Genomic DNA, 13,389 nt, shown 5'->3' on the forward strand with positions numbered 1-13,389 from the left:
TGAATACTGATGCAAAGTACTCATTTAGTATCTCTCCCATTTCCTCTCATTCTACACATAGATTCCCACTCCTGTCCTTGAGTGGGCCAATCCTTTCCCCGGCTACTCTTGCTCTTTATATACGTATAAAAAGCCTTGCGATTTGGAGAGGGTAAGGAGGAGGGGTTCTGGTGTGAGGTGCTCCGGAGAGTGAACGCCTCCACCTCGTGCGCGTGGTTGGGGCTGATATAGCTGAAGGTGGTATATAGAGCGCACCTTACAAGGGCAAGGATGAGCCGGCTCTTTGAGAGGGTAGAAGATGTGTGTGGACATTGCGGGGGGCCCCGCGAATCACGTTCGTATGTTTTGGTCCTGTTGAAAGCTGGAGGATTACTTGAAGGAGGTTTTTAGGGTAATCTCTAAAGTGGTGTACGTGAAACTGGACTCGGGCCCTCGGGAGGCCATGTTCGGGGTGTCGGACCAGCCGGGGTTGAAAACGGGCGCGGAGGCAGATGTTGTAGCCTTCGCCTCCTGATCGTCCAAAAGCGGATCCTGTTGGGATGGAGAGCAACCTCTCCACCCTGTGCCCTGGTGTGGCAGGGGGACCTGCTGGAATTTTTAACTCTTCAAAAGGTTAAGTTTTAACTGAGGGGAAGGATGGAGAGGTTCTACAATTCATGGGCGTTATTCATTATGCACTTTCAAGAATTGGATAACATCGAACATTAGGGGGAGGGTGACTGTATGTGTTAATGGTGACTATGGGTGATTCTGATTCCTTTTTGTTATTTGTTTATGTTATCATGCGCGAAGTTGTTTGGGGGTTGGTGGGAAAATGGGATTGTTGTTGTTGATATGGGAATTGACATTATATTCATTACTGCTTATTGTCTATTGTTGGTGGGTATAAATTTGGGAGAAAATGTGAAAAAGGAGGGAGATAAAAATATTTATAAAAAATAACATCCACCCCCAATCTAGATTCTTAAGTTCCTGCCTAATATTGTTATAATTAGCCTTCCCCCAATTTAGCACCTTCACCGAGGACTACTCTTATCAACAGTGCCTTAAAACTTACTGAATTGTGGTCACTGTTCCCGAAATGCTCCCCTACTGAAACTTCAACCACCTGGTCGGGCTCATCCCCCAATACCAGTACGGACCCTTCCCCAGTTGGACTATCTACATATTGTTTCAAGAAGCACTCCTGGCTGCTCCTTACAGTTGCGCTATAAACGGCCCATTTAATGACAAATATAGAAGAGAGTTGGGGGTCACAAGGCAAGCAAATCAGCATTTCTACCTGGGTACAAGGCTCATGTGATTCGCGTTGTCATGGATATAAGCTTTGAGAAGAGACAAGTCTAAGATATCCACAGAATTGTTACGACGCAGAAGGAGGCCACTTGGCCAATAATGCCTGCACCCTGAAAACCCATAAGACAAGGTTACTCTGCCGGGATCCAAGAGACGGAGAAGAGTTATAGGCAGCAAGATGTTGTGGTTCACCGTATAGGAATGCAGATGGGAGTTCACACTCTGATTGAAAAGACTGAATTTATGGAACTTCTGGTGGTGGCCATGGAGTGAGTGACCGCACATTTGGTGGCTCCTGCTTGTGGAATAGGTTTGGTTCTTTTTGCCACTTTCAGGTGGAGTTATGTAGGTGGAAAGTGTTTAAACATAGATGACTAAGAATTTTCCTTTGGTAGGGATTGTCTAAGGCCTATTATGGTAGTAGTGGGTAGCACATTGCTTCATAGCTCCAGTGTCCCAGGTTTGATTCTCGGCTTGGGTCACTGTGTGGAGTCTGCACGTTCTCCCCATGTCTGCGTGGGCTTCCTCCGGGTGCTCCGGTTTCCTCGCATAAGTCCCGAAAGACATGCTGTTAGGTGAATTGGACATTCTGAATTCTCCCTCTGTGTACCCTAACAGGTGCCAGAGTGTGGCGATTAATGGATTTTTTTAGTAACTTCATTGCAGTGTTAATGTAGGCCTACTTTTTTTAATACAAATTTAGAGTACCCAATTCATTTTTCCAATTAAGGGGAAATTTAGCATGGTCAATCCACCTACCCTGCACATCTTTGTGTTGTGGAGGCAAAACCTACGCAAACACTAGGGAGAATGTGCAAACTCCACACGGACAGTGACCCAGAGCCAGGATCAAACCTGGGACCTCGGCGCCATGAGGCAGCAGTGCTAAACACTGCGCCAGGGTGCTGCCCAATGTAAGCCTATTTGTGACAATAATAAAAGATTATTATTGTGGGATAGTTTTTCCTTAAACAAAACAGTTATGTATGCATAAACCATGCTTAGCTTAAAGTATAGGAGAATGTGATGGAATTTGCTTTACTTGACAATTGAAAAACACTTGGCTGCCATTGTACCCTTTAATCATCCAGGCATAAAATGAAATAATTCTAAGCAATGAACCATAGGTTGTTGTATAGCAGCACACATTCGAGGTACTAGAAACTCAATATCAAATCTCTGATCATCACACTCAGGAGCTTGATCTCAATTGGGTCACAATTGCAGCACCCAGAAGAAGGAAGAGGAAAGTTATGTCCCATCTGCTATGGTCAAGATGTGGGAAATTATAATTTCAAGATAATTTAACTTTATCAACATACCTGGTCTACATTTGTGCTTGTTTCACTGCAGTTCCCACCATTTGGCTTATTTTCATCTGTAAAAATAGATATCAATACGTGTGAAACTTTTAAATGTGCAATGATTCATTCTTTCGATCTTACACAGCAAATCAAAAGTTCTTCTTTTACTCATAAGACCTGGACTAATCAACTATTTTTCTAAAACTGTCGTATAAACCACTACGGAAGCCACTATACTGACTATGATACACCCTAAAAATTAAAAGGAGGGGAGAGCTGCTTCGATAGTTCCTTCATGGTTTCATCTGTTAATTTTCTTGACAAGTCCTTGATAGGTTAAGGATAAGAAATGAAAAAGAATGTTGTCATTAATGAAGCTCTATCCTGGTAGTATTAAAAAAAATCTTTAAAACAGGCTGGTTGAGACAAAACTAGTCCCTCTTTTTCCTGTTTCCTCATAAGGGCTTCCCCAAGCTGAAAGAAGACATCAGATGAGAGGGCAGGAGGCCTGCATGTACCCAAACCCTACTCACAGTGATCCAGACTGAACACACCTATCACAGGAATGCCCTTTTCAATTCTGCCTGCCCCTGACAGAGCATAACATGCAGCTCACAGTTGGGCTTTCTGCGTACACTGCAGTTGAAACTGGGAGCTTAGTGGACTGAAACTGAACCATGGCCATGGCACAATGAAGCTTCAACATGTGCTGTCAAGTCACTAATCATTACCCAAGTAAGCATTTCAGTAAGTGAAGAGGTAACAGGAAGATTGAAACTGCTGACTGGATCTATCATTTCCAAAGGTCTCCACCACTGGGGTTTTTCTTGCATAATTTCCAGATCCATTGTAGACTAGTTGATAAAAGATTAATTGTTACAATTAATAAACAACTTCACTAGTATTGGGCTATGTGACGACCAGGATGATAGGTGGTGACTAGGTGTATCTGGGTCTTTTTTTGTCTAGCAGTATTTATATGACACCTTTTATATTTATATTGCAAGAACATTGAGGTTTACCAATTACATTGAATAATCACCGTTGGATTGTATAATGAGTAATGAACTATAACACATGGCTACGGTAATAGATCAGAAATGAACACATTATGAGGGTGGAACTAAACAAGGTAACTGGGTTAAAATTTGTAAGTTGAGAAAAGCAATGGAAAATATTTAATAGGTCAATCGATGGAATCATAGAATGGTTGCAGCACAGAAGGAGGCCATTCGACCCATCATGTCTTTGCTGGCCTTCTGAAGGAGCAATTCATCAACTGTCACTCCCTTACCTTTTTCCCCTTTCAGAAAATGATCCATTTCCCTCAAGAAAGCCTCAACTGACCGGCCTTCACCATATTCTCAGCATTCTAGATCCTCATCACTTGCTGGGTGAACGTTTTCCTCGTGTCACCATTGTTTATTTTGCCAATTACCTTAAATCTGCACCCTCTGGTTCTCAATCTTCCACCAATGGGAATAGTTTCTGCCTAACTACTCCATCCATACACCACTATCAAATTCCTCTAAACATTCTCTTCTCCAAGGAGAACTGTCACGACTTCTCCAATCTTACTATCCTCATCCATGAACCATCCTCGTGAATCTTTTCTGTATCCTCTCTAATGTCTTCACATCCTTCCTAAAGTGTGGTACCCAGAACTGAACACATTACTCCAATTAAGACTAAAAGCCATGTTGTATACAAGATAATTTCCCTTTGTACACTTTATTTTATATTCATGGTGGCACAGTGGATAGCACTGCTGCCTCACAGCCCCAGGGGTCTGGGTTCATTTCTGACCTTTGGTGTGGAGTTTGCACATTCTCCTAGTGTCTGGGTGGGTTTCCTCCGGGTCCTCCAGTTTCCTCCCAGTCCAAAGATGCGTAGGTTTGGTGGATTGGTCATGCTAAATTGCCCCTTACTGTCCAAAGATGCACAGGTTAGGTGGGGTTAGAGGATTGAGGGGGCTTGGGCCAGGTAGGGTGCTCTTTCAGAGGGTCAGTGCAGACTTAACGGCCCGAACGGCCGTAAGGGCAGCACGGTAGCATTGTGGATGGCACAATTGCTTCACAGCTCCAGGGTCTCAGGTTCGATTCCGGCTTGGGTCACTGTCTGTGCGGAGTCTGCACATCCTCCCCGTGTGTGTGTGGGTTTTCCCCGGGTGCTCCGGTTTCCTCCCACAGTCCAAAGATGTGCAGGTTAGGTGGATTGGCCATGATACATTGCCCTTAGTGTCCAAAATTGCCCTTAGTGTTGGGTGGGGTTGCTGGGTTATGGGGATAGGGTGGAGGTGTGGACCTTGGGTAGGGTGCTCTTTCCAAGAGCCGGTGCAGACTCGATGGGCCGAATGGCCTCCTTCTGCACTGTGGAGATTCTGTTATGTCTCTCTGTCCTCTATCAAAATTAATCACTTCACATTTCTTTGCATCAAAATTGACCTGTCACTTGTCCTGTCATTTCACCAACCTACTTCCTTTTGAAATTCTACACTATCCTTCTCATGGTTCACAATATTTCCAAGTTTTGTGCCATCTGCAAATGTTTAAATTGGACCCTGTATATCAAGGTCTACGCCATTGATATACATCAGAAAGAGCAAGGGTTCCAATAACAACCTCTGGGGAACTCCACTATAAACCTTCCTTGAGTCCAAAAACAACCGTCTTTGTTTCCTGTCACACAGCCAATTCCATATCCATGTTGCTACTCTCCCTTTTATTCCTGGAGCTGTAGGTTTTCTGACAATTCTGTTGTGTGGTACTGTATCAAATGCCTTTTGGAAGTCATGTACACGACATCAACAACACCTGAATCAATCCTCGGTTACCTCATCAAAATCTGAAAACACACCCTGAGCAAATCCATGCCTGCTTTCCTTAATTAATCCACATTTGCCCACGTGACTAAAAGGCACAGCATCACAAATCTGGCTGTCCAGAAACTGGTCATTTCAGGTGCCATGCATGAATTTGAATTATTATTAGATGTGTAACTGGCTTACTGACTTGTCTGGCTAGGTGCTGCATTGGCACACCGACCATAAGATTTGCCCGCCTGTCTTTTCCCGTGTCCGAGCGATCTTTCACTCCATCCAACACGGCTCTGCACATCTGCCCCAAGTGCCCGATTCAAAACCTACCAAGACCAAAATCCATCACAGCTGCTGTCCCAAGGTTGCTAGTCCTGCATTATTGTTTCTGAAAGCTTCCCCACAGCCAAAGTTAAACTGAATGGTCTGTATTGTAGGGCCTATGTTTACACATATTTTTGAACAAGAGTTAAGGTTTCTACCTATATCATTGATACTGATGTGGACCATGAATAGAGTTGAAGAGAAATTTATTACAGTAAAAGTCAACATTAAGCAAACTAATTCTGGAGCATTACAAAACTAAAGAAAAAAATTGAATCTGAAGGAAAAAATGGAAGAAAAAACATACTTAAGGAGAGGATAAAAAGGAATAAGAAGGACTTAGAAGCGATGTTAAAAAAAAACCCACAAGGAAGCCATTCAATATGACCATGGTTGATTTTGAGCTTCGACTCCACTTACTCAGCCACTCCCAATATCTGATTCCAAATATTAGAGACTAAAATCTATCTGTCTAATACTTAAATAAATTCTACACTGACGCATCCATAACTCTGGGGTAGAAAATTCCAAAGATTCAAAACTCTGAGTGAAGAAACTCGTCCTCATCTCGGTCTGAAATGATTGGTCACTTATCTGGAAAACATGTTTTAAATTTCCCAAGCCAGGGGAAACAGTGTCTATCCTGTCAAGTTCCCTGATAATCTTGAATGTTTCACCGAGATTATCTCTCATTCTTACAAATTCCAGCGAATATAGACCCAATTTACGCAGTCTTTCATCATGCGACAACCCTCTCAGTTGGTTGGACAGCTGGTTAATGGTGCAGAGTGAAGCCAACAGCGTGGGTTCAATTCCCGTACCGGCTGAGGTTATTCATGAAGGCCCTACCTCGTCAACCTTGCCTTCGCCTGAGGTGTGGTGATCCTCAGATTAAATCACCACCAGTCAGCTCTCCCCCTCAAAAGGGGAAAGCAGCCTATGGTCACCTGGGACTGTGGTGACTTTACTTATACCCAAGTCTGCCTGAACATAAAGATTGATAGATTTCACGCCTTCTAAAAAATATTCTGCTTTTTTATTCTTCACACTTATTCTTCAAACTTCACACTTTCTCACATTATACGCCATCTGTCACTGTGGAGAAATATCGAAACTCAGTTTAAAATATTGTAACTGTGGGAAAATATATTGTGGGAACAAGCGCAGCCAGTAAGTTAGATGAAAGTGTGAATGCTGGTATGGAATGCTAATCAGAAGTAATAATTCAGAATTTGTAAGCCAATAGGGTGCAAGGAAGGGGCGGTACCAAAAACATGCAGGTATAAAACCCTTTGTGCCCGTGGTGCTTTTCTCTTCTTTGTTCTCTTTTCATTGTTCCCTTTCTTTCGCCCCTTTTGTTTCTCTTGTTTGTATTTGAAATTACACGAACAAATGATTGGAATAAATTCAATCTCAAACTACGACGGGTCCCTGACTCTTAGAAAATAAGAGATCCCACAATTTGGCATAGCGAGCAGGGTCACTGGAGGAAAAGGAAACGGAGATCTGGATATCAGACCTATAATCGGGCCCTGGAGGTAAGGACACCTCATTATTTTAAAAAAGTCCTCGGCCCTCGTTTAGACTCGGTAATCCTCTTGCGCGACTTCAAACTTCTCCAGTTTAGTACTCAGCTCAAGTCCTTAACAGACATCTGGATTTCAGTGGTATTAAAGACAGGTAAATCGACCCGGCTGAAAAACCCCATGGCTTAAGTCCCCTAAAATAATTGTATTATGGCAGAGGAAAAGAACAAACAGTTGACTATCACAGTCGAAGGTGGGAAGGCCCTGCTGGACGTCTCCAAAAACAAGATTCTTCAGCAATTAAAAGAATACGTATAGCAGCAGTTTGCCTTATCCAAAACCTGTACTGGGAGATTGAGCAAAAATATGGCGCGTCTATGGGACAATGGTCCGTGGAAGATATTAAAAGGGTCTCCAAAAAAGCGACCAGTATGAAAGACCAACTGAAAGTACTGCGCGGACATATCCAGACAAGGAATGTCGAACCAGTGCCTTTTGCTACTGCAAAGAGAAAAATGCCATAACAAAATTGATCAAATAAAGAACTAGTTGAGTTGTAGATGAAATACAAGTTTGAATTGTCCTGAGTCAAGGTCAGATTATAAGCTTGCAGTTTGGCGGCGATCCAACTTGAATTCTTCAAAACAAGTTAAAAGTGAAATGTTAAGATTTCAATCAAATTTGGTTAAGTAACAAAATTGAAATCGGTTTAAAGGAAAATAAATTGGAGAACAAAAGTTAACTATTTCAGCAGGCAATTGATTGGCCTCTAAATTACCCAGAAACTTATGTGTCTAAATTATTCAATATAAGGTTTAATCGTTGATTTATGGGAACTCAATGACACCAGTTAAAAGCAGAAATTTTTAGCACGCTCTAGAGGAATTTTGAACAAATGGGAGGATTTATTGTGCTATCACATCACCCCCGTAGGGAACAAAGGTTTGGTAGGTCATAACGAGTTTTGGTGAAAATGTCTTTGAGATCTGGATAGGTGATGCCTGTGAAATCAGATGTTAAAGATTGGCTTAAATGAAAAGAAAAAGATAAATGGATCAAATAATGAATTTAAGTCTTATCATACAGCAGAATGGAGCATCTTGTTTATTATGTTAGCAAAAGAGTGTGAGCTTGCAGTCCCTTGTCTCTTTAAGAATCTGTAGCAGCAAGAGTAGATTGATGATATGTAATCTTTCATTCTCACTCCACAACATAAATATTTTCCACTGTCTCTGTCTTTTAGCTTTGAAAAGGGTCATCTGGACTTGAAAAGTTAGCTCTTTTCTCTCCCTACAGATGCTGCCCGGATTTAGGCCCGATATAAAATTGGACACTCCAAATTAAGAATTGAACATTTTGGATGGCATGGTGGTGCAGTGGTTAGCACTGCTGCCTCACGGCGCTGAGGACCAGGGTTCGATCCCATCCCTGGGTCACTGTCCCAGTGTTTGTGTGGGTCTCACCCCCACAACCCAAAGGTGTGCATGGTAGGTGGATTGCCCCTTAATTGGAAAAAAATAATTGGGTACTTCAAATTTAAAAGAAAAATAATTGGACATTTTAAATTAAACCACTGCCAACTCCAGGCAGGCCTGCTAAGAATTCGAACTTAGCCAAGATCGAATACACTGAACACAGACAGACTGCCTGGACCTGCCCTGTCAACAACACATCAGGAGATAATCAGTCCCATTCATATGGACCGATTGTTTTGGATTGCCCAGATAAAGCTTGACTTTCTGGCACCCAGTTACCATATATGGAATAAGGTTATGTGCCAACAATACATCTAGAGATGGACCCCTGGGGGTGGGTTCCTGGTGTTTTGCACAGTTGCAATCGGCGTGTTGCTACACCTGCCACGAGACTTCATTGGCTGAGGGCCAGAGAACTTTCTAGAAAGCCACAAAGAGGGATATAAAGATCAACCACCCAGGACCCTCCCCAGTGAAGACTTGGCACAGTGGTAGCAGAGAAGATTGGATGACCGACCAGAGGCAGAAAGAAGCAACGTGCGATACCCAGCTTCGCGAACGAAGGTCTTGAGACAATCAAGACTCATAGAGAATTGGACCTGCAGCTCGACTGAGTTCATCGGCACGGGTAGTATTAAGAATACTGGGAGTCTTATTATTGTTTGGGATAAGTTAAAGGGGGAGGGTGACTGTTTACTGTGTTTAATACTTAATTTGGTTGACTTCCAGTGGCGGCCATGGAGTGAGTGATTGCACATTTGATAGCTCCCGCCCGAGGTGGAATTTCGTTGATTCTTTCTCACCCGATTTAGGGGGTGTTTGCAGATGTGAGGTGCATGATCACTGAGGAATTGCAGTACTCCACCGGTGGGGCCAGTTTATGGCTTACCAGATGAGGAGTGTAACAAGTAAGAGGCAGCAGCTTGAGCAAAGGTTTATTTGAGGTGCGTCACAGGAAAAGATGGTGGAGGGTGCTGAGGCGTCTTTGCCCACCCAGTGGTCTACCGAACAGCTTGTAGAATTTTTGAATGTGAAGTTCCAGCAGCAGAGGCAGGAGGCCTCAGAAGACCTGGCGAAGGTGGCGGAGCTGCTTAGGGCAGCTATCGGAGAGTGGAGCAGACGCTGGAGGTTCAGGGTCTAGCACTCCAGAAGGTGGAGGAGTTGATGGGGGAGCACGAGGACTGGCTGGTGTCGATGGAGACGGATATGGTGCTAATGGCGGATAATCATAAGAGGTTAGGTTGTTGGTGAGAGTTGTTAAGAGTTTAATGTAGTAAATGGGGGGTGCACCTGTGGTCGTTTGAGAGGCCAGGGCGCAGGTGTTTTCATACTTCTTGCAAGTGCACTGGGTGCTCTCCCGGATTGATTTATTTGTTTTAGACTAGGGTTGGTTGGATCGGAGTATTCGGCGATTGTGGTTTCTCACCATCTGCTGCACTGGCCGGTTTTGCAGGTGGCTGCAATGGAAGTTGGATGTGGGGTTGCTGGTGGTCAAGGGGTTCTGTGAGAGCGTGAGGATGGCACCTGCAATTAGAACAAAGAACAAAGAAAAGTACAGCGCAGGAACAGGCCCTTCGGCCCTCCAAGCCTGCACGGACCATGCTCCCGTCTAAACTAAAATATTCTACACTTCCGGTGTCCATATCCCTCTATTCCCATCCTATTCATGTATTTGTCAAGACGCCCCTTAAATGTCACTATCGTCCCTGCTTCCACCACCTCCTCCGGCAGCGAGTTCCAGGCACCCACTACCCTCTGTTAAAAAAAAACTTGCCTCGTACATCTCCTCTAAACCTTGCCCCTCACACCTTAAACCTATGCCCCTTAGTAATTGACCCCTCCACCCTGGGAAAAAGTCTCTGATTATCCACTCTGTCTAGGCCCCTCATAATTTTGTAGACCTCTATCAGGTCGCCCGTCAACCTCCTTCCAGTGAGAACAAAGCTCCTCATGGCTAATGCCCTCAATACCAGGCAACATCCTGGTAAATCTCTTCGCACCCTCTCTAAAGCCTCCACATCCTTCTGGTAGTGTGGCGACCAGTATTGAACACTCTACTCCAAGTGTGGCCTAACTAAGGTTCTGTACAGCTGCAACATCGACTTGCTAATTTTTACACTCAATGCATCGGCCAATGAAGGCAAGCATGCCGTATGCCTTCTTGACTACCTTCTCCACCTGTGTTGCCCCTTTCAGTGACCTGTGGACCTGTACACCTAGATCTCTCTGACTGTCAATACTCTTGAGGGTTCTACCATTCACTATGTATTCCCTACCTGTATTAGACCTTTCAAAATGCATTACCTCGCATTTGTCCGGATTAAACTCCATCTGCCATCTCTCCGCCCAAGTCTCCAAACAATCTAAATCCTGCTGTATCCTCTGACAGTCCTCATCAACCTTTGTGTCATCCGCAAACTTACTAATCAGACCAGTTACATTTTCCTCCAAATCATTTATTTATACTACGAACAGCAAAGGTCCCAGCACTGAACCCTGCAGAACACCACTAGTCACAGCCCTCCAATCTGAAAAGCACCCTTCCATTGCTACTCTCTGCCTTTTATGACCTAGCCAGTTCTGTGTCCATCTTGCCAGCTCACCTCTGATCCCATGTGACTTCACCTTTTGTACCAGTCTGCCATGAGGGACCTTGTCAAAGGCCTTACTGAAGTCCATATAGACAACATCCACTGCCTTACCTGCATCAATCATCTTTACCTGGAGCTGAATAATACAGAGGAGGCTCCTTCCTCCATGTTATGGGAGTAACTGAAGGTGGAGGTAGGGGGGGAATTTATATCAATATGGGCACTCAGGGAGAGCGCGGAATGGGCTGAGAGGCTGAGGTTTGTGGAGACCATCCTGAGGGTGGACCGGACACATTCAGTGGGGCCTGAGGAGGCATTGCTAAAGAAGAGGCAGATGGAATTTGGGTTGGTGTCCGCTGGTAAGGCAGTGGGACAATTGCATAGTCAGAGGGGCGGTTTATGTGTGTGGGGAGAAAGCATGTAGGATGCTTGCACATCAGTTGAGAAAACAGGTGGCGGTGAGAGAGATTGGAAGGATGAGGGGGGAGATTGGAAGGATGAGGGGTGAGAGGGGCATGATGGAATCGGAGCTGGAGGGGGTGAATGTTTTTTTTTTAGGCCTTCTATCGGAGGTTGTATGACTTGGAGCTTCCAGTGGTGGATGAAGGGATGATGTGGTTCTTGGACGGGTTGGAATTGCCGAGAGTTGAGGAGGCGAATGTGCAGGGATTGGGGGACCCGATTGGGTTGAGGGAGGTGATGGATTGCGTAGGGTCAGTTCAGGCGGGGAAGGCTACGGGTTTTTATGGTTTAAAGCTGAGTTTTATGAGAAGTTTGGGCCGCTGCTCGTTGGGATGTATAATGAGTCGATGGTGAGGGGGAGCTCCATTCAATGCTGTCGCAAACTTCAATATCGCTCATTTTAAAGAAGGATAAGCACCCGGAGCAGTGCGGACCTTACTGCCCAATTTTGCTGCTGAATATGGCCGCAAAGTTGTTGGTGAAGGTGCTGGTGTCGCGGATAAACGATTGCATGCGCGGATGATAGGGGAGGACCAGACGGAGTATGTGTGGGGGCAGCAGCTGTAGGCGAATATGCAGCGGCTGCTTCATGTTATTGTGATGCCCTTGGAGAGCTGAGAAGTGGAAGAGGGGGTGGCAATGGACTCAGGGAAGGCGTTTGATCGGGTTGAATGGTGTACCTGTTTGAGGTGTTGGGGCGGTTCGGGTTTGGGCAGGGTGTTGGGGCGGTTCGGGTTTGGGCAGGGTTTTGGATTGGGTTCGGCTGCTGTACAAGGCGCATAAGGCAAGTGTTCGGACAAACAAGGTTAGTTCAGATTACTTTGGGCTACGCTGGAGGACGAGGCAAGGGTGCCCGCTTTCCCTAAAGCTCTTTTCCCTAGCAATAGAACTGTTGCCAATGGCACTTAGTGGGCGAGCACAGAATTTCTCTGTACGCAGATGACTTCCTGTTGTACATTTCAAACCCTGTTGGGAGCTTCAATAGGATCATGGGGATTCTGGGAGCGTTTGGCCACTTTTCGGGGAATAAACTGAATATGGGGAAAAGCGAGGTGTTCCCAATTAATGAACGGGGACAGGAGAGGGGAATTGCCATTCCGGGCGGTGGGGGAGAGCTTTTGTTATCTTGGGAAACAGGTGGCGTGGATTTGGGCCCAGCTGCGCAAGCTGAACTTGGCACCGTTGGTGGAGGTGATGAAGGCGGACTTCAAGAGGTGAGATGTGCTGCCATTGTCTTTGGTGGGGCAGGTGCAGACGGTGAAGATGACGGTGCAGCAGAGGATTTTGTTTATATTTCAGAACCTCCCGATCTTTTGTTCCCAAGTCCTTTTTTAGGAAGGTGACTGGGTTGATTTTGAGGTTTGTGTGGGCGGGGAAGGCTCCACAAGTGAGAAGGGTGTTCTTGGAGAGGGATCGATGGGGTTGGGCCACGGGGAGTGTTGGCATTGCCGAGCTTGTTGAATTACTACTCGGCAGCAACAATGCAATGGCTGGGAAATGGACAGTGGAGGAATGGTCGGTTTGGGGCGGATGGAGGTGACCTTGTGTCGAGGGACCAGCTTGAGGGCACTGTTGTTGGCATCCCTTCCATTCTCA

At 45.1% G+C, this 13,389-nt stretch overlaps 1 protein-coding gene across 3 annotated transcripts in view; it reads right to left on the bottom strand.

Moving 5' to 3' along the window:
* The window catches only part of LOC140428136 (uncharacterized), a 162,951-nt gene that overhangs the window by 9,409 nt on the left and 140,153 nt on the right, over nucleotides 1-13,389 (bottom strand). For all 3 annotated transcript variants that reach the window (XM_072514239.1, XM_072514238.1, XM_072514242.1), the window contains exon 12: nucleotides 2,619-2,674. In XM_072514239.1, the coding sequence (XP_072370340.1) occupies nucleotides 2,619-2,674 (56 nt within the window). The remainder of the gene's footprint in view (nucleotides 1-2,618; nucleotides 2,675-13,389) is intronic.

This window comes from Scyliorhinus torazame, chromosome 8 (genome assembly GCF_047496885.1).
Source record: "Scyliorhinus torazame isolate Kashiwa2021f chromosome 8, sScyTor2.1, whole genome shotgun sequence".
Lineage (NCBI taxonomy): Eukaryota > Metazoa > Chordata > Chondrichthyes > Carcharhiniformes > Scyliorhinidae > Scyliorhinus > Scyliorhinus torazame.